This window comes from Corvus kubaryi, unplaced genomic scaffold, assembly GCF_017639235.1.
Source record: "Corvus kubaryi isolate FWS band 111438036 unplaced genomic scaffold, C.kubaryi_AGA036_p1.0 130, whole genome shotgun sequence".
Classification (NCBI taxonomy): Eukaryota; Metazoa; Chordata; class Aves; order Passeriformes; family Corvidae; genus Corvus; species Corvus kubaryi.
This window is the reverse complement of record NW_024580665.1, coordinates 672,011-692,035: the sequence shown is the minus strand read 5'-3', so window position 1 is coordinate 692,035 and position 20,025 is coordinate 672,011. Positions and strand designations below refer to the sequence as shown.

General features: G+C 41.0%; 1 protein-coding gene across 1 annotated transcript; it reads right to left on the bottom strand.

The window, feature by feature from the left end:
* Window positions 1-504: 504 nt before the first annotated feature.
* Window positions 505-18,831, bottom strand: IL13RA1 (interleukin 13 receptor subunit alpha 1). The gene is made up of 10 exons (XM_042027800.1): window positions 18,664-18,831; window positions 15,366-15,523; window positions 11,981-12,116; window positions 10,083-10,203; window positions 8,126-8,310; window positions 7,583-7,734; window positions 6,277-6,409; window positions 5,720-5,816; window positions 5,371-5,455; window positions 505-4,219 (listed from the first exon to the last, which is right to left on the bottom strand). The coding sequence occupies exons 1-10, from the start codon at window positions 18,743-18,745 to the stop codon at window positions 4,115-4,117; spliced, it is 1,254 nt and encodes a 417-aa protein (XP_041883734.1). The 5' UTR covers window positions 18,746-18,831; the 3' UTR covers window positions 505-4,114.
* Window positions 18,832-20,025: the final 1,194 nt, after the last annotated feature.

Genomic DNA, 20,025 nt, shown 5'->3' with positions numbered 1-20,025 from the left:
TCAACAGAGCTTGCAGGAAGTTCATCCAAATAGAGAGATTTTAATCTGGTTTTGCATTTGGATTTTCAGTATTATCTAGAAGCTGCATTTCTACAGCTGGCAATGCAGCTTGTGGGGCTTGCTCCCCTAAAACATATTTTCCAAATATTGAATAAAACTGAAGTATTTGAGGATTATCTTGCTGAACCTTCAGTAACCCAGCAGAACTGCTCCTCCCAGTCCCACCTTGCCTGTTCCTGGACCTCAGGATCTCAGCTGCTGCCTGACCACGGTACTTGGGTGAGAAGGAGGGAGGGAGGTTTCTGCAACATCCTGACCATACCTGCATTTCCACCCTCCTACTCACCTACCTCCTGTTCTTGCTTGAGCTTGAGTGGAAAACCCTCCAAAACGAAAAATTCATTCTGTTTTGTTGTTGGGTTTTTTTGTTTTGTTTTGTTTTTTTTATAATGAAAAAAAAAAACCCATCATTTCCTTTCCAAGGGAAATTCTGAGTCTTTGATGTTCCAGCTCAGAACTAAGTTTATTGAATACTTTCCAGTGAACGGAAATACCCAACCTGTGAATAGTTCTACCCAGTAAGCACTAAAACACTATGGCTTACACTTTGGTGTGTTCCTCTAGAACTTCTTTAAAGCCATTCAACTGTGTCATGTCATCCCTTAAACAAAAAAAAATGAACAAAAAAACAGAAATTAATTGTTCAATTTTTCAAGGATGCCAAATACAGAAAGCTTAAATTATTTAACAGAATGTATTAAAATAATAAAAGGTCACTTACGGGGAGTGACTAAAATCATTGTTACTCATTATTACAACCAAAACTTTAAAATTGTGAAAGAGAAATATGAGAAGTCTTAGTTTTTGATGTCATAGTTTGTATCTTAATTTTGAATGATCTGCTCACTGAACTGAAGGGAAAAAACAATTCTCTCTCTGAATCTTTCCAAGAAGCCATTACTAATGTGTTTTTGGCACTTGAACATATTTGGGTAAAGTGACAAGGTCATGGCTTTCATCAGTTTAGCAACCTGGCATTTTCAGTAACTTCAGCAGCTAACAAAGATGTAAAATATTGAAGCTACATTGGGGAAGGCTGCAGCAATTTCAGTCAAATTCCAGTTTGATGGTTTAAGTCTCTATAGCGTTAAAATGACATGCCAATGTCAGAAAGTAGAATGGTCTTGAGTACAGAGAGGGTGAGAGTCCAAACCTTGTGCTCACCTCAATCTCTGTTCCACTACCCCAGCCAAAAAACATGGCCATTGCAGTCCATCCACACTGAATGTGTGGGTTGAGTTCACTCTTGAAAGGGAAGAGGGCAAAGCAACTCAGATTTTCTTCTCTGGCTTCTGCATGCTTCAAACATGGTCTCTCATTAAAAACCCATCTCTTTGGCCTCAGTTTAATCTCCTCAACCCAAGAACAAAATGCCATGCCATTACACTGAAAAGCATTCAATCATATTTATACACTCTTCGAAAAAATTTACAGATCAAGTAACTGCAATGAAGGAAAAAACCAAATTATAGCAAAATTTGCATAATTTCAAACTAAAAAACCTCTTACCTTAAAAAAAAGTGTTAAATATGAAAGTATATTCAGACACTTGTTTTACATGCTGAAACACAGGCTCAAGAAATGAATCCATGAGGAAGTGTGTCAACTACTGCTATTCAAAACTCTTCTATATAGTGATCTAAACCATCATTTGCATTTAAATCTTCCTTTTGGCCTAACACCTTCCATCCATTTTTTTTTTTTCTTCATTCCTCTGGCTTTATGAATTTGTATAGGGGCTTTTGTTGGTTTGTTTTTTTAAAAAGCAAATAAATTTTGGTCTTGTCACAGACACCAACATAAAAGTCAGAAGAATTTACGGCTAAGTACTGGTTTTCCTAGATTGCTATGCTGAAAGCTACAAAACTTTACATTATACTGTTGTGCTTACTTATCTAGAAATGATACATTTCTGTTTGTCTAGTGGTCTGTGTTAAGCAACATTCTAGATGAAGTAGACTGGAAGAATATTTATCATTACAATGACATACGTGTTGCAGGGCAGAGGGAACGAATTTGGCAACGAATGTCATTACTCTTTCCCTCATGCTATTCCTGAATCTCTGGAATTTCAGATAGTGCTACTAGCTGACTTTATATAACCTGAGTTTTATCTCACTGAAATCCCTGAGGCTTTATTTTCATTTTGTCTCATTTATTAATTTTTATAATGTTGGGGGTTTTTAGCCTGATTGGAGGTAAAAGGCATATGCTAACAGGGCATCTGCTAATTCTGCTACATTTCTCCTCCCTTTTCTACCACTAACAAAAGGTGGATAAGAGACATGGAAAAACTGTATTTGAGAGGCTCAGTGGAGAATGGGGAAAGAATTGGATTTATTGATAAGGAGGGAATACATTAAGTGCATAAAGGATGCATATTTGTAGCTAAAAAGCATGTGCACTTGTTCTACTTCTTGCAGAAAAATATGTTCTAAAAAACACAGCATTTAGTTTCACTTTTTTGACTGAATGGAGTTTGAAGACAGGGATGAACTTTAAAAGGTTAGTGGCTATAAAGTTTGCTCCTAGAAAACCTACCAGAAGATCTCTTTCCAGTCTGCTAAGACTGCCTATGTCCATGACTCACATGTCTGCACTTATCTGGAAGGAGCAAGAAATCCCTGAGCATTAACCATAAAGGGCTTCCATGGATCCTTTTCTCCCTATTACATAACCTTCCTCCGCCAGCACAATCAAGGTACCACTGTAACCACCTTTGCAGCACAGGGCAGAAACTAATGCTCAGAATGCAGAGCAGGAAAATGTCACAGTTGTGCCAGGAAACACCTGCTGGGCTTTGCTGGGTAAAGAACCCTCAAAACAAAATCATCAAAGAATGAACAAAACAATGACAAAAACACCTGTCAAACAGTTGCAGTAAAATACAGAAGAAAGCTTTTTTAAAAAGAAGTCAAATCAGCACCTTGTTTTATATTGCTAAGTCCTAGAGGGGAAGCTCAATCAGAGTCTCATCACTATAGAAAGAATAAAACTTATCCCTTAGAAAACAGGTCAAGGTTGTCATCCCCTCTTCCCCAAATCCATCAGCTTGGCAGTAAGGATGGGTCTTGAAGCCTTTGAATTAGCTGGGTTTCAGTGGTTTAACATTTGCTAATCAGTTTGACCACAGCTCCTTAGACTCATGCATCCATCCTGGTATTTTTGCTGGACAGACTCAGGACTACTTAGCTGCTAAAAATCAGGTGTCTTCAGGCCAATATGGCCAAATTAGAATCACACCCTGGTGAGACTCAATATAGTTATATGCTACTGCACAGAACAAGTAAAAAATTCCTCATTTTAAACAAAGTATAATTAACCCAAGAAGTCCATGAAGGCAAGGCATCTGAGGACAGGCAGTTGACAGGATAACAAAGCTAAGCCTTTTCTAAGAATATTCTGAACACCAGCTGGAAAGCAGAGAGGTTTTTCATAGACATTTTCAAAGAAAAAAATACCCTCTTTTGTGGGATTTCACCAGGCCCCAGCTGATGCACAGAAGCACAAGAAGCTCAGTCTGTAAGTACCCTCCAGAGTGTGCCCAGCCCAGGCACACAAACACAAAGGGTTATCCACAAACAGTCCATGCTCTGCCATCCCACCTGGCAGCAGCTCCACATGGTAGCACTAATGACCCATCTACTGTAAACCAGCCTCACTTCACCTACTGCAAATAGAGCCAAATAATTCAGAGAAGTCAAAGTGCTTGCTCCAAAAAAACCCCGACAGTCTGGTGTGAGGCACAAACACAAGTGCAAGTGACAAGTACGAGGCAGAGCTGGCTGAAGCCAGTACAGGGAATCCACAATGCAGTCACATGGAACTATGCACATGCTTCATCTTGACTGAACTCAGGTGAGTATTTCTGGCAGAGATGGAAGAACAGCCACTGTTAGTGATGCATCCTCTGTGCACCAGAGAAGGACTCAGTGAGGTCAGAGCCGGCCAATGTCTCACAGGCCTCTTCACATCTACAGTCACCTGAGGTATGGGAGCAGGAGTCAGCTTCCTTCCTCTTTCACTGATAAAGCAGAGTCTAGCGGTTTTCGTTTTAAGGATTAGTGGTCTCTGAAGTTTCTGATAAAATTAGAGAGTTAATTTCTTCTTCTATAATTAACCTATCATAAGCATTCATGGGATCATCCTTTGCAGAGCTCTGAAAGAGAGGAACAACATTTTTAACAGTATTTCCTCATGGCAAGTGTTGTTTTTTCAAACCAATAAGACAGACCCCTGTTCCACAACATATACCCTGTATTATGGTGAAAAGCCAAGGTAGCTGGGCAACAAATTGTGCTTTTCAGAGCCATGGCTTAAGCCTGGCTGACAGAAGAGATGTCCTCTGCAGATGAGGAACTGAAAGTTGGTCCCCACCTTTAAGGGTGCTTCCAACTACAGCCAAAGGGTGAAGCTCCGGCAGGAGGATGGAGAACTGAGCATGTACACACTTTGTAGAGTTTTCACTGAGCACACAGAGAAAATTACTTGGGGCAGTAACAAAGTGCTTGTGAAAGCACAACAAAGTGTAACAGCTACCACAGCTATGACCCTCATGGCCAAGAGTCCCATCCTGGAGAACAACATTCACCATCTCATGTAAAGGTTTGAATTAGGGCTTGTCAGTGTACTTCCCTTTGGATTTTATAAAGGGCTACTGAGAGAGATTTATTTAGAAATAGGTGTCCATAATGGGTATTATGTTTATTTTCCCTGAAATAAGGCACCACTGCAAGTCTTTCATCAACCAAAGCTTGAAACAACTATAGCTGGTTTTGTTCTTTTGCCAACAAGAAGCTAAATGTCTGATTTACTTCTTAGCTTACAAACGATGATAAACATGAGAGTGCTAAAAATGTAAGTTTCTGGAAGTCAAACACAAATAGCTTCATTCAGCATCATAAATATGATTAAGTAGCAGAAAAAGACATGAATGTTCAGAAGTCACTTAATGGAGTTGCAAAAACAAACAAACAAAAGTCCTCAAACCAAAACCCACACAGCAAAAGAATCCCAACAATCAGAAAACTGCCACCCAAAAAACCCCAACCTGAAACAATTTTAAATAAAAAAAACTTTACTACAGTCTGGAGTAACAGAATAATGCCATTCTACTAATCTAACTAGAGAAGTATATACAATTTGAGCTAAGTTTTGAGTGCTTGTTTCGGAATAATTCCTAGTATTGTAAATACTTAATCTTCATACGATATACTTACTTATATACAGTTAGTTATAAGACAGAAATAGGAAAAAGAAAACTGCAAGCCTAGAGATCCCAGTTCAATGGATTTATAGCTTCTTACTAACCTGGGAATCCTCATTTTGCTCTCCAAACATGCGCTTAAGAATTTCTCTAGGGTCCGGAATTGGTGGAAGAATTAATATCTTCAGCCTTCATAAAGTTAAAAACAATATTTAGATGAAAGATATATTAATTTAAAAATCAACATGTCAAAATCATGCTTGGGTACAGTCAAGAAAATTTGCGGAGTCAGCTTTGTCATCACTAGCCAGCCTTCATTCTCAGTGCAACTGTACCCATTTCTTATTTTCACTCCCCAAAACAAAAGGAAAGGGGAACATTTATACAGACAGATTCTAAATAACTTTCACTCTTGACAAAGACAGCAGCAAATGTAGGTATATCATTAATTACCTTTTCAGATAAACTAGTAGAACTATTGTAGATATCGCTACTATTAAAGGAATCGTAATTATTAGAACAAAATAGATTGTAGAGTCCCTCTTCTCACCTGGAAAACAGAAATTGTAGAAATTTAGGGATGTTTTGAGAAGCTTTTTAGGAATAATGACAACAAATTAGTTAATTCTCCAATTTGTTTATAGACTGCTTTTTCAAGTACACTAGCACTTTCGTAGGCAAGGACAGGCTCATTTTTCAAAAATGGGATTATAATGTAGATGTATTTGGCAAGAAAATGCAAATGAGCAGGACACAGGGCTGAAAAACTGGCTACACTGGACATTGCACAGCGACACAAATGGCACCACCATCAACGTATACAGGAGTATAGGCTGGGACTGGAGGTGCTGCTGAAGGACTAGAGCTCTTCTGCCCTCTTTTCACTCAAAATTAAATAGATACATAAGAAGATGATCTTTGACTCCCATTTATTTAGCAGACAGAAAGGTATTAAACACCTTACAGATGAAGAGTGAAGTGCAACACAATGCAGGGACAAGTGCTCTCACCAATGCTCTTTTCTTCACTCCAGTCACTATGGAAATCACTGTTGTAGCACTCAGGCTTTGGTTTTGCTCTCACTTTGAAGGTGTACTTGCTATTAGCATCAATACCAGCAATTGACACAGAATTAATTTCAGACTAAGATGAAAAAGAAAAGGTAATTAGCTTTGTTCAATTATCAACATATTCTCAGTCACTAGCCTATTTACATTGTGCAGCTAATGTCTTCTGAATATTTTGATGGAAGACCTTTTCATGACTATGATACCTCACTAAAACTAGGACATAGTGGCATTTAACAAGCACAGAGTGCCTAAATGCACATTCCAAAGCTAAGACTGAATCTCATTCACTGCTACATCTATCATGCAGCATTTGGCATGAAAGATTAAACTAAGATTTAGCACTTGGAACAGTGCCTTTTTTTAATCTTTTTTTTTCCTGCTTCAGAAAAACATCTGTGATTTACACTGCCTTCCCTTCTTGTCAGGGCAGCATAACTTTGACCATACCAAAGCATTCTGTGATGCCTCTACAGATAAGAGCATGCATTAGATAGGGTCGAACTGCACTTATTTTTTATCCAAAGTGCCAGTTTCCTGGGGAATGTTGATAGCTTCGAGTTTGGGATAGAATAAACAACTAAACACGCTCCACAGGAGAAGATTGCCACTCACTTTGAAATTTATCACACTGTTTTTACCATTCTGATCAAACAGTACATTCAGTTTGGCTATGGACATATAGCATGAGTCCATCCTGACACTGAACTCAATGCTTTTTATACGTACACTAAAATCAGTGTATCTAAGAGTGCACACCTCTTTCTTTCCCCATCCTCAGTCTTTATCCCCTTGCTTTTCTGTAAGAGATTCTCTGTTCTTTTGTGGACCAGCAGATTTTTCTTTAGGGCAATCAGGTCACACTGTTCAAGACGAAAATTGCCACACAACCACACAGACCAACAGCAGGAAAACCCAACACCAAGACACCAGAGCCCATATGCCTGAGAAGCAAACAGGCACCATTTCCTGATAGTTTAGTAAATCCTTCTTTATCAGACTGTTCTTACACACTAATGAATCACCCTAACAAATGATGGGAAGGATTCGTAAGACTGGCATGAATTTTGATGTACAGTTTTTACTAACATAAACCTACAGTATGAGAGAAAAATCCTACATTCACACAGCACTTCGAGCTCTGGCACCTGACCCATTCACATGCAACACATGCAACTGCTCATTTTCAACAGCAAATATTACAAAAGATTAATAGAAAAAAAAAAAAAAAAACAGTAATGAAACTTACTGGAATGATCTGACCAATGTCCAAATCACCATTGCAACATTTAACTTCATACTGCAAGCAAGTTTTTGGAAAAGTTTCTGATTCACTCCACTTTACATCAATTTTATCATTAGTCTTTGACAATGTCAATTGTCTTGGTGTAGCAGGTTTTACTGAAATGCAAAATGGAATAATTAGTTCAAAAGTCTATTTCACTGCTTAAAAAATTGTTCAGTCCTACACTGCAGAATATTACACTTATACCAGTTTAAGAAGAGAAAGAGGGAAAAGTTAGCACCAGAAAGTCAAAAAAGAATAAATCCAACTGAAGAATAAGAGTAGAAGTGAGTGGAAAATTACCCCTCCGCTCTCCCCCTCAGATACCCACCCCACAGAAAACAAACTCTTGTCTATATAATTTCAAATCAAAGGTCAATAGAAGAAGGGAGTATCTAATCACGTTGTTTCATCCGTACTTTATGAGGTGATAGTTTCTCAAACACAACTATATACTACCAAACTTCTTATTTTAATTATATTTTTATGATGTGGTATTAAACTCACCAAGGGTGGTAGGATTTTTACTTGCACACACAGGCCTAATTTCTTCAGAATCATCTCTAATCAAAATACTTATAGCAGGGTAAGTTGTAGTGTCTTTTGGGAAGGTAAGATTGAAAATGCATTCAAAGATTCCTTGGTCTACGGAAGAGTTGCCACACTTCTTAGGATTTTTCAAGCCATCAAACCTAGAGGAATAAAATTATTTTTGTAAACTTCAGAAGAAAAGGACAGAAAGGGGAAGGCTTGTTTTTAAATGTTTGTTACAAATTCTAGAGACTGATCTTTCATTAAAGCTACACTATACATATAAAAAAGTAAAGCTAAGTGAAGTAAGAAGCCTCTAATTTATCTCAAGCTTTAGAAAGAGTATTGTTTTTGTGAAGAGTGCCAGGGAGCAGAAAGAGAGGCAGATTTGTTTTATATCAAAGAGAACAACTGCTGTCAGCTTTGGTTCACATTTTCCACATGGGAGAACAATTTCAAGGAATAAAGAATATTTAGAAAACAAACTAATTTGAACCACTTCTTGTCAACAGAATTTCACCTCTGTGATAGAACGAGCTGATCAAGCTCCATTAGCTCTGCCTCACGTATTGCAGCTCTTGAGACAGTTGAGTTTCACCTATTTACCTGATTTGCTTTTCAAAATGTCAGTATTCCCTTCCAATAATAGAGAAGTTAGGAAGACAAGCTTCTTCCTTGCTTCTCTTTGTTGCCCAGGCATCAATGAAAATACACCTGTAGTCTTTCCTCCCAAGAAAAACAAACCAAAAAAACCCACCTCACCGGCACTGTTGAAAATACATCTTTCAGTCTAAAACTGAAGTGTTTTCCTAGCTTTTCGCTTTAAAATTTAAAAGTTATTATTCTTTCAAAGCAGCATGAATTAAAACACTTTGCATTCACTGCAGCTACATCTTCCATTAAAATTAAGGGCAGGTTGAGAATATATAGCTCAAATTTAAAGTATTATTCCAGTAAGTATCCCTATTCCCAGAAATTCAGACCTTCAACCCTGCATTGGTCCCGTTCTTGTAACAAAAGAAAAAATTTGAGTAGCAGTCCAGACAGGGAACAAACAGTCCCCCTACGTTTAACTAAAGCAGCAAGTTTTCTGCTGTTTGCTGCCCAAATGCTCTGAACTGAACTGCTGGCCTGTGAGACTGCCACTGGAGAAGAGGAGCAAAAAGTTTATATAGCCAGATCAAATAAGACAGAAAGCTGTTAAAACTATGACATGGGGCTTTCAAAAAGAAAACTTCACTATCTCTACGGAAGCTAATGCAATCTGGCATTTCACAAGCCCCATCAAGGTGCAGAAGATTAGCATGTACAGTTATCAATGCCAAGAGCTGGCTCACACAAGTTTGTTCCTTTGGAACAAGACACCATTTATGGCAGTCCATTGGCCAGCGGGGATGATGATGATGATAAAAAGATGTTCTTCATAACTTTAAAGGTGAATCAGTTATTTAGGACATTGAAGATGCAAACAAAAGTACTACTAAGAGTTATTAATGCTTTCATACCATTACCCAATGGTTTATGAACTAACACATACATTGGCGAGTGATTCCAACTTAAACAGCCGATTTTGTTGGACTGCAGGGAAAGCAATTAATACATTGGTCTAGCTTAGTTCTTATTTATTCCCTCTTTGAATCAAGTGCCCAATTAGAAAAATATAGAAAAAAATACAGAAAGCAATAGCAGCTATGTTAATATGGGCTACAGAAGCAGACACAAAACAGTTATAAAAACTTCCCAAAAACTCTTGGCCACAGCAGCTTCTGGCCCCTTCAGTGGTGAAGTTTTCTATTGGATGGGACTGAGCACTTGGACACAATGCCCTGGGAGCTTTCAAAGCAACAGGAGGCAGACAAATGGAATGTGTAATGTAAAACTAAAGATTAGCCCAGAAGCACTTTAGAGCTGGGAATACAAGTCTCCTACGAACCAGTAGAACAAGGTGTAGTTGGTGTCACTGCTTGCATTCTCCCCAGGATGCCAGGTACAAGCCATGTACTCCAAATTGTGCCAAACACAGCTCAAGTCAACAGCAGCAGTACCTGGAATACCTGCAAGGCAAGTTGGAAAGGTTCTCTAAGATTTATTTTGTCCAAGTCTTCTCCCCTGCTTCCAGAAGTAAAACATTTCATTTTACATAACTGAAACTGGAAGGCAGAAATGGGTTGGTTACCTCTCGGACCACATTGCCTGTTCAGCACAACAAATCATGAATTTCAGCTGTTTAGAGCTTACAATGGCTGAAATCTCAGAAGAGTAACTTCTAGAGGCAAGCCGATCACAGCAGAAAATCCCAGCATTCACCATGCCTGAATTGCTACTTAGAGTTACCTGATGCTAAGGACAAGGCATTGAGTCAGGAAAATATTTATTTCTATTAATCTACAGATACTTTAAAAATAAGTCAAAGTAGGTAGTAAGTACAGGGAAAACTATAACAAAGCTAAATGCGATTACAGCCATCATTGTTAACCAGAATTAAAGGCTGACTATTTTTATCTTCTCCAGACACAATATTAGTTGCTTGGTATTCTGAATATGGAAATACCTCTGAGCCTTAAATATTGACAAAAGAAACACCAGGTAAGTTGACTTTCTAATTGAGACCCATATACCTTTAGACATTAAAATTCAACAGCTGGAAACTCAAATCACATAAATACAAATGAGTACATAGCAACTGTGAATAGGTCTGTGGATCGTCCAGGCAGCCCAGGCAGAGCAATTACAGAATAAAGTCTTTCATATTCAATCTTGCATTTCTGTGTGAGTTCTTTACACTGTATTACTGTATTACATTGTATTGGATACTTTTTAATTGTAGTAACAAAAAAAAGTAGCAACATCTCCATGAACTAAAAACTAAATGCGTGTTAAATGCTGATCTACTTTGAATGTCCAGCTTGCATTCTCCCTGAAGCAGCAACTAAGAGTATAGGGAAATGAAACTGGTTTTCCTATTCCAAGAAGTATATAAAAATATTTCATCTGCAAACAGGCTTTTAAAATCCCCAGCCTGTTTAGTACATGCTGTCCTAACAATCTGCTTCCCCGATTTTCCAGAACCCTTCTGGCAGACACACACACAGGCTTGATAAGGTCTCTGATTCTCTCAACCACGTGGTTTTCGTCCACATCAAGTCATGCTCCTGGGATAAGACAGACTTTTAGGCAAGAGGTGCATTTCCTTGCTATACATCCTAAATTCAAGCATTCAGCAAAATACATTGTTCCTCAAAGTCTCCTTCCTAACAATTTTGCTGTGGACCCCTTACTTCTGTATGCCAAGAAACAAAAAATGCTTTTTCTCTACTCATTTTTCTATGCTGTGTAGACCCCACTCATCTCTTCTGAAAAAGACAGAACCCTATTACAATTATTTAAGTAATTTATTCGACAAGTCGTTAAATTTGCTAGATTCCTCCCTCCTATACAGACAATTGTAGGGTTATTTTAGGGACTTCTGTTTACACAGAAAAATTATACAAAATTAACTGACTTAGATGTTAGCCACAAAGGCAGCAGGCTTAATGGAGTCTAAGCTATCTCTTATCCCACAACCACCACACAGCAGGAAGAAGAGAAATAACAGGAACTACTGTTTTGGAAGGGCACTTCAATTTTACAAGCTTGCCCAGAAGACTTTAGGCATCCGAAGACCCAGTTGTGTTTTAATGTGGTATAATCATTCTATTTAAGCTCCATCAATCAAACCAGCCCTTGTGTCTGGTATTCCTTTATGAGGTATTTTATGATTTCTTGTTAAAAGAGCAGAGAAAAAGCCATGTGTCCTCAGGCCAAGAGGGGTCTGGCTGTTGCTGGTGCTACCTTTTGGTGGAAGGGAGGTCTCCACCCAAGGGCTGGGCTCACTGGTGTTGTCCTTCTTGCATTCACTTCTCACTCTGAGGCGCATTTCCTCATTCAAGCGCGCATCCATCACACGGAAGCGACTCTTACTCCATTCCTGGGTTTAGATGAGGGGAAGAAAACCAAAACATTTATCATACCAGCTCAGACACATGAGAATTCCAACCAGTGTATGGATATATTACAGCCCTTCAGAAAGACTACAGCTCAAAGCCAAAGGACTGACTACATGGGAAGCCTCAGCATTACTTGGTTTTGCTTTTTCCTTCTCAGGCCCAGTCAGAACTCACAAAGAGAAACTACTTCCACCCCTGTGACCTACAGACATAAGCAAAGGCTACACAGAGATCCAGAAATAGGTACAACACAGAGGAAAATGATCCTAGAATAAGTCTTCATGGAAAATGCAAAATAAGCATGTTTATACTATATGCTTACAGATCTGACCTTCACCTTTCTGTGCGTGTGCACGAGAGCATGACCAACAGAATAAAGAACATTTGAAGACACAACCAAAAAGCAGTGAGAAGAGTTTGCATGATTTAAGGAGCAAAAGAAAAACCTACCAAATCAAACCCATATATGGCTATTAAATGCAGTGACACCACATCAAGCCCAAGTAGCTCATGATCTTCCATTTTCGAGTATGTTTGTGTGAGAAAAAGGCTCACCCTTTTATCACAAACTTTCTTGAGCATCTTTTGTTGGGCTAGGAGGATGAATTTTAGTTAACTGGAAACTGGATACAATAAAAATATCTTTGTTATGGCCAAAGAATTCCATAACCACTCATGTATAAAAATAATAAATACTGGCACTAATGAGAGGGCAACGAAATCAAACAAATGTACAGATTAGGTTTGTCTGGATTTGAAAGACAGGTGTCTGCCAAGGAAGGCGGGACCTTGGAATAGAAAATGTGACCCCATTCCCTCCAAATTATTATAATTCTGAAATTAAGGAGCTTTCAGGCAAAGATATGGGAAAAGGAGTAACCGTTCTTTACCAGTATGTACATATATAACAAGGCAAACAAACAACAACACCGGCAGCAACAACAACCAGAGCCAGAACCCAGCGCCAGCCTCTCTCGGCTGTCGGGCCCTTTCCCCTCGGGTGCAGTTCCGCTCGCAGCCGGCAGGGGCGCTGGCGGCTCCCGGCCGGGCAGGGCGGCTGCGATGGTTCCCCCGCGCCTGCAGGGGGCGCTGTGCCGCGAGCTCGGTACCCTCAGGTGGTGATGGCGGGCGGGCTGGATGGCGGAATGGGCTGCAGCAGGAACCTCGGAGCGGCGGCTGGGATGGCAGAGGAGAGCAAAATCCCAGAGTAATAAATAAAATGTATCAGAAACTCCGCAGCTGCAGCTGGAACCGGGGGTGTCCCAGCAGGCAGGGGCTGCGGGGTTACGGTGTAGCGAAAACCCAGAGCAGCGGCAGAGAAGCGGCGGGGGTGGGCAGCGGCAGCCCAGCTCCTGAACACGGCTGGGAGAGGCTCCCTTGGAGGGGCTCGGGGTCCCGGTTTTTTTCCCCTGAGGTACCCAAGTAGATGGTGAGGGTCCTTTCTAGTGAGGTAGGGTGTTAATAAGGTCCCAGTCCAACAGCTGCTCTTACGAGCAGAGCCTCGCTCATGGAGAAAATAGCAGGGGAAAAGATTCCTCAGTGGTGGCGAATACTTCCCACAGCGACTGCACCTTCTGGTCCCAAGAGCAAGGGAGAGCTCCAAGCTGAGCCCAGCCCTTCACCCCCCAGCCAAAATCTCGAAGTATCTCTGCCCTTCCCAAAAGAAAAGCCCTCAGCTGAGGGGCTGCAGCCAGCTGCACCCCGTTACCCCACCTTGGTCACTTTTTTGTTTCTCTTAAGTACTGGTCATTATCATCTCATAGCAACACATGGGAGAAAATTCCCTACAAGAAAAAGAAAAAAAAAAAAAAAAAAAAAAGAAAAGAACACCAAAAGAAGATGAAAAGAAAAAAAATAATCCTAACCTCCAACGGGTTCTATGAGCAAAAGGATGCAGCAAGATGATACAGTCTGGTTCATCCTGTCCTGTGAAACTGCTGACGACCTTAACATCTGTTAAACCCTTCCACAAACTCATTCGGCTCGTTAACCAAGGAGACCTTCTGTTTGTTAATTTGTTAATGAGCCAATCAAGAGAGGTAAATAGGTTTCTGCTGTGTTAGCAGGTTCAACTGGCTCATCTAAAGGTCCAGTGAAGATCATTAGTATCAAAAATGAAACATCACTGTTTTAGTTTTTATTAAATTAGCTCAGCTGTTTGCAAAACCACAGAGTCACAGAATCAAAAATGGTTCGGGCTGGAAGGGACCTTAAGGATCATGCAGTTCCAACCCCCTTGCCATGGGTTGCTGCCTTCCACTAGACCAGGTTGCTCAATGCTCCATCCAAACTGGCCAAACGACATCCTTACTCATGTTCAGGATATCCTGGATCTGTGAGAAAAAATACAGTGGAGAGCATGAAGAGGCCGATGTAAGCATCAGACTGTAAGACTTGTAACAGGGCTCAACAACAAAGGACTGCTTCAAGAGGCATCATATCAATTGTAACCATATCTGAAATAGCAGCACTGCCTACCCCACAGCTGGCATCTACCAAAGGCTTCAAATTCCCAGGGTTCGGAATTATGGATTTATTTTCTTACTGGCAATAAATTGTAAAAATACTTGTCCTACAGCCCATAGCAATGGCCACCATGGCACTGCCCTGACCAAACACCAGCTAATCCACAACAAGGAGCATATCTGGCTTGCACACCATCTAACACGGAAAATGAAAGCCCAAAACAAACAAGTATGACTTCTGTTCCAGGGAAAAAACATGCTCCATATTGTCTTCAAAACACAACTCTCCCATAAATAACTGTAAGGGCAGGGAGAGGGCAAATGGGGGAATGTTAATACTTGGTATTACCTCCAAAAGATAAAATGCTGTCAAACCACAGCTAAATCTGCAAGTCTCTTATGAGTTCAAAGTAAAGGAGACAAGCCTTTGGAAATTCTCATTTAACTCTTAATGATGTAGACTGCCCTGTATCTATTTTTTCTAGAAAGCTGCATAAGCAAAGACTGAAACAAGACTTTTCCGATTATTATTACAGTACTTTTGTGTTACCATCAGCACTCAGTTATCAGAGAGCAACAGACAGATTTTTCTGATCTGAAGATCCCATAATGCTGGTATGATTCATTTTTGAGGTTTTGATCCCATGATAAGAATGAAATGCTATACTAAAATTGTATTTATATATGTGTATATGCTCACACAAAGAGTTTTATCACAGTAAGACATTTACTGGAACACAGAGTTTAAAGAGATGATGTACTTACTCTTCTGTCCTCAGGAACCCCATTAATGACGATGTCACTGGAATACTCCAGGTTGCAGCTACTGCTGATGTTCTCTGGAGGGTTCCATGTCCAGTTCAGAGTACAGATATGGATAAATGAATAGTTCAAGTTGGATGGAGATGGAAGAATTTTTGCTCCTAGAAGAAAGAAGTTATCAGCGTAACAATCCTGTTGGACCACACTTTACTATTAGTAATACTGGCAGATTTTTAACTCTCTGACAGAAAAGAACACAAATAACTTCTCAACTTCATCAGCTCATATTTGCTGTCAGATAAGCTACTGCTCACTAAAGTGTTTCTATTATTCTTGTTACCTCAACCCATCAATAATTTAAATATGTACAAATTAACTCAAAAGTAATCGTTAAGAAATTGTAGCCTGCAACAATGTAGTGGTTGTGGTACTCAAGCTTTTTGCATGTTGCGGGAAGATGAGTCACGTGCTGAGACTTTAGTAAAAACAGTATATACATTTTGTGGAGCAATTAATACTCTGTTCTCCCCAAAAGTTATCCAACAACACAGTTTTAAAGATAAATCCTTAAAAAGACAAGCAATTACATCTTGCAAGCAACAGTTGTATGTTAGAAGCACAATTTAAGCAGATTGCAAGCAAAGCAAAGATAGCAAATGTGAGAATGTTAACAAACAACGAGGAAACTACATCACTTTTTCAATTACCTATTAAACATATAATACTATGTTCCGGCACAGTGAGCAAAACCAGTGTGGGACAAGTAGTAATTTACTGCTGGCACACTTCAGTGGTACATTTTTTCACCTCCCCAAAAGCCAGACAGAAGCAGAGCAGGGCCATGACTCAGAGACAGTCACAGTGATAAATCCATTTGTGCATTAACCCTTCCTTACTTTGTGCACTGAGTTAATGCCTATTCAAGACCCATCACACAGCTTGAAGGTCATATTAGAAAACAAAGAAGGGAAATGTGGCAGAAAATGGCAAACTTCCAGGAAAAAGAAAAATATGTGTCAGACATCAATTCTAGAAAACATCACCAATTGGGAATTCCCTAAGAAAGTGAAAGTGGATTTTTTTTTTTTTTAAAGGACTACTCTATGTACCATGAAAAGATATTGAACCAGAAGCCAAATGAGACTGTTTCTCAGGGTATCTCCAGGTATCATCACTGAGGAGCCACCACTTGTTTGTCTGTGGACAGAGTGCACCCTTGTTACTCAGTAGTTTCACAAACACTTCAGATGGATATCAGCTAGTGCTGCAGGTCTTGCTGTTCCAGGGAACCAAGCTCAACCCATCCCAACATTTAAGAGAGCTCATAGGAGAAAGGCAGAATAATTCCATCAAGATCAGTTTTCCCATCCAGGTCACAGTGCAGCCCTGTTTCCTTCTGCTAGCACAAGGAAGATAGAGAAGCAAAAGAGCTTCCTTGACCAAGAATTCTGCTCAAAGCATCCATTACACCATTATCTTACATTTCCCAAAAGCCAGAGCAGCCAAATCTTGAAGGGAATTCATCAGACTTCTGGAGCTCTCTCAGACCTTTGCATAGTTCAAGGACAGGCAGTGGTAGAGATCAGGCACCATTACCATCCATGTGTCCATGTGTATGCACGGATAATGGATGCTTGCACAGATAATGAGAATAATTACAAAGATTCACTAATTTAGTCTGAATATGCTTAGTTTATTTGAATATTTAAAACGTTTGGGATTTTTGTTTGTTCAGTTTTACAGATGATATAAAACTGAACATCAGGAGCAGAAGAGAGAAATTTTTGTTCTTGCAAAAATACAATCTCCAGTGAGAAAACTGAACCTAGCTAGAACATCTTTGCCTATTACCTGTTCCCCTTACAAAAACTTAGGACAGGCTTTAGGAACATCCTTGGGGCATTAAGTTTGCAAATACTAAGTCCTTTTGATCATATTAAAAAAAAAAAAGTTTTTAAATAAGATCACACAGCTCTAAGTATTCCATTTTTTCATGATCATGCTTTTTTTACCTACAATAGGCACAAACCATTAAAAAATATGTCATCCTTGATTGCTATTCTGAAGTTCTAAACATTTTCTTCTAATAGGTTTGGTTAAAAGCCATTGTACTTAAGTTTGCAGATTTCCAGCCACACAAAGTGTGAACATGCAAAGTTTATAAATTAATCAATAAATTGTATTAGCATTAAAAGTTTAAATCTAGTAGGTTTTCAATTAATCTACAGAATTCTGAAGCTTGTGTTTTAATGTTACATTCAGCTTTTATTCATAGGTTAGGCCAATCTCATACTTTGTCTGTGTAAAATATAGAGTCTCATGCTTTCATTATTAAAATTTCTATAGCAATTTGGCAGAACAGCTCAATGACCAACTACAAAACATAGGCAAGCCATTATTTCACTCTTAAAAAGCAAAACCGCGGTTGTGCTTTTAAGAAAAGAAGCACAGCAGTAGCCAGCAGAGAATAGCGGAGGCATAGAAAACATAGTATTTCTAAAAGCCCTAACGTGGAAGCATCTGCAAATCCTTTGCTTCAAGTACCATGTGAATGTTGTAAAGTAATAAAAAACTCATCACATTTTTATTTTGTCCTCCTGCATTTTCTGAAGGTTGATTTCATAGTTATAAACCGAATTGTAGACAGTTGGAAAATAACAATCCTCTAATGTCTGCAGCTAGGTTTTTGGATAACATGAGCAGAAAATAAAGCTTCAAGCCCGGGTCCTTATGAAGCCCTCACAGACACGCACGCATCTTTCCTAAAACTAAACATTCGTGCTTCCAAAATCGGGAATACTGAAGGAAGAGCGAAGGCACAGGGCGAGGGAGGCTCTGCGTGCCCGCACCCGGCGGAGCCGGTTCCGCACCGCCGCAAGATGCGAGCACCGGGAGGAGTGCGGGGGGTTCTGCTTGGGGTTTTAAGGCAGAGACAGTCCCGGGAAACGAAGATGGAGCTTAAAACATTTCTGCAGACCCTGTCAAGCGCTGCCTTATTGAAAGAAGAGAGCAGATTTTCAGCATCCCGACAACCAGTAAGCGGCAGGGCAGGGCGCGCCGCCGGCGCTGCCTCGCACACGGCTGACGAGCTTCGGGCAATTTCTACTACAAAATCAAACCATTTCCCTTATATCCATGCCCGCGTGTGCGCGGAGCCCACGGCCGAGCCTCCCGACCCGCGCAGGGGAAGAGCCCGGAGCGGCCGCTCCAGCCCCGGCACCGCGCCTGCGGACACGGAGCGCAGCCGGCAGCCGGTCCCGAGCCCCGCCGTCCCTTCCTCGCCGTCCCTTCCTTCTCCTACCTGCCGCCGTCCCCGCGGCCACCACCCAGCAGACGGCGAGGAGGAGCGGGCAGGGCAACGGAGCTGCTGCGGGCACAGCCATGGCTCGGCCACCCCAGGGCGGCCCCTCGCTCCCACTTCCCGTCGAGGGGCCGGGCCAGCCGGGAAGGGCTGTGTGACGAGACAAGACGGGACGGGACGGGACGGGACGGCCCGCCCAGGTAATCCGAGCTGGGCGGGAGTACTGGCCCGGCCCCGCCACCTGGGCAGCACCGCGTCCGGACCGCAGGGCTGGGCAGCGACGCGAGCGTCCCACGGCCCCACACTGCTCTCCCTCTGTTGTCTCCCGTCCCACGGCCCCTGCCCTGCCGCTCCCTGTCCCGCGTCGCTGCCTCCCGCACGCTCAGCACAGAGACACTTCACAGAATCAATTCGATTGGAAAAGACTCTGAGACCATTGAGTTCCCCTCCGCTGGAGCCGTCGGTGCCTCCCCGAGCCCGGACTTGGCCGTGCCGCAATCGCGGAACCGCAGCGATGCCGCGAGATGCGGGCGGTGTCCGCACAGCCCCTGCGGGGACGGCACCCACTCCGCCGCCAGCCCCATGCCCTCCGTCTCCCCTCACATGGCACTGCAGCGCGGTCATAGACTCACAAAGATCTCATTCTGTGAGTCAAAGTAGTTTTCCTTTTACAACCGGTTTTACACTTGTCTGCTACAGCCATTGAACCGTGCCCCAGACGGGGTATGGTTCATATCCTCTCCCACGAAAGCAGCTACGTTAGCGCATCCCCGAGCAGTTCTCTGGATGTCCAGAGAACTGGATTCACCCCCTGGCAGAATGCCGCTTTTTGAAGTCCCTCCTGAAAATTCAGCTAATTTCTACAGTTCTCATCTGTGCTAAAAACGCATATTGTTCTTCCTCTTCTTCTTTTTTTTTTTTTGTTTTTGCAGATCTGCTTTCTACAAACTTCCCCAAACGCCCTCTGCTTCAGCCCCTTCCAAATACAATATGGTCACTTGGAATTTTGCTCTCACATTTATGGGTGTGATGCAGCAAGTTTTCCAAAATTTTCACAGAATTGGGAATAGGACGTAAGTTCTATTTTGATAAATTTCAGGAGAATAAAATATTTGGGATAAGGCTTTTCCTTCTGAACTAGAATTTTGTGGTGGCTAGCAAGCTTGGTCCTAGTTACCACCCAAATACAGGTATTCTAAAAATAGTGTAGATCCAGCAGGGAGGAAACTTGGCTGAGTTTCAAGGCAACCCAAAATTTCTTACTAAAATTAACTTATTCCTAAGCCAACAGAATGTTTCAGTATTTACTCAGCTCCTCAAGGAGTTTTGCAAGAGTTCATCTGCTTTTTAGACACTCATTCT

Bases quoted from the DNA above. Each gene is read 5' to 3' on its own strand.
- IL13RA1 (XM_042027800.1), bottom strand. From the start codon at position 18,745: ATGGCTGTGCCCGCAGCAGCTCCGTTGCCCTGCCCGCTCCTCCTCGCC. The intron at 10,204-11,980 runs GTAGCACCAGCA...CTTGCCTTGCAG, and splicing joins GACCTCCCTTCCACCAAAAG to GTATTCCAGGTACTGCTGCT. The intron at 4,220-5,370 runs GTTAGTAAGAAG...CCTCTCTTTCAG, and splicing joins AGCAAAATGAGGATTCCCAG to AGCTCTGCAAAGGATGATCC.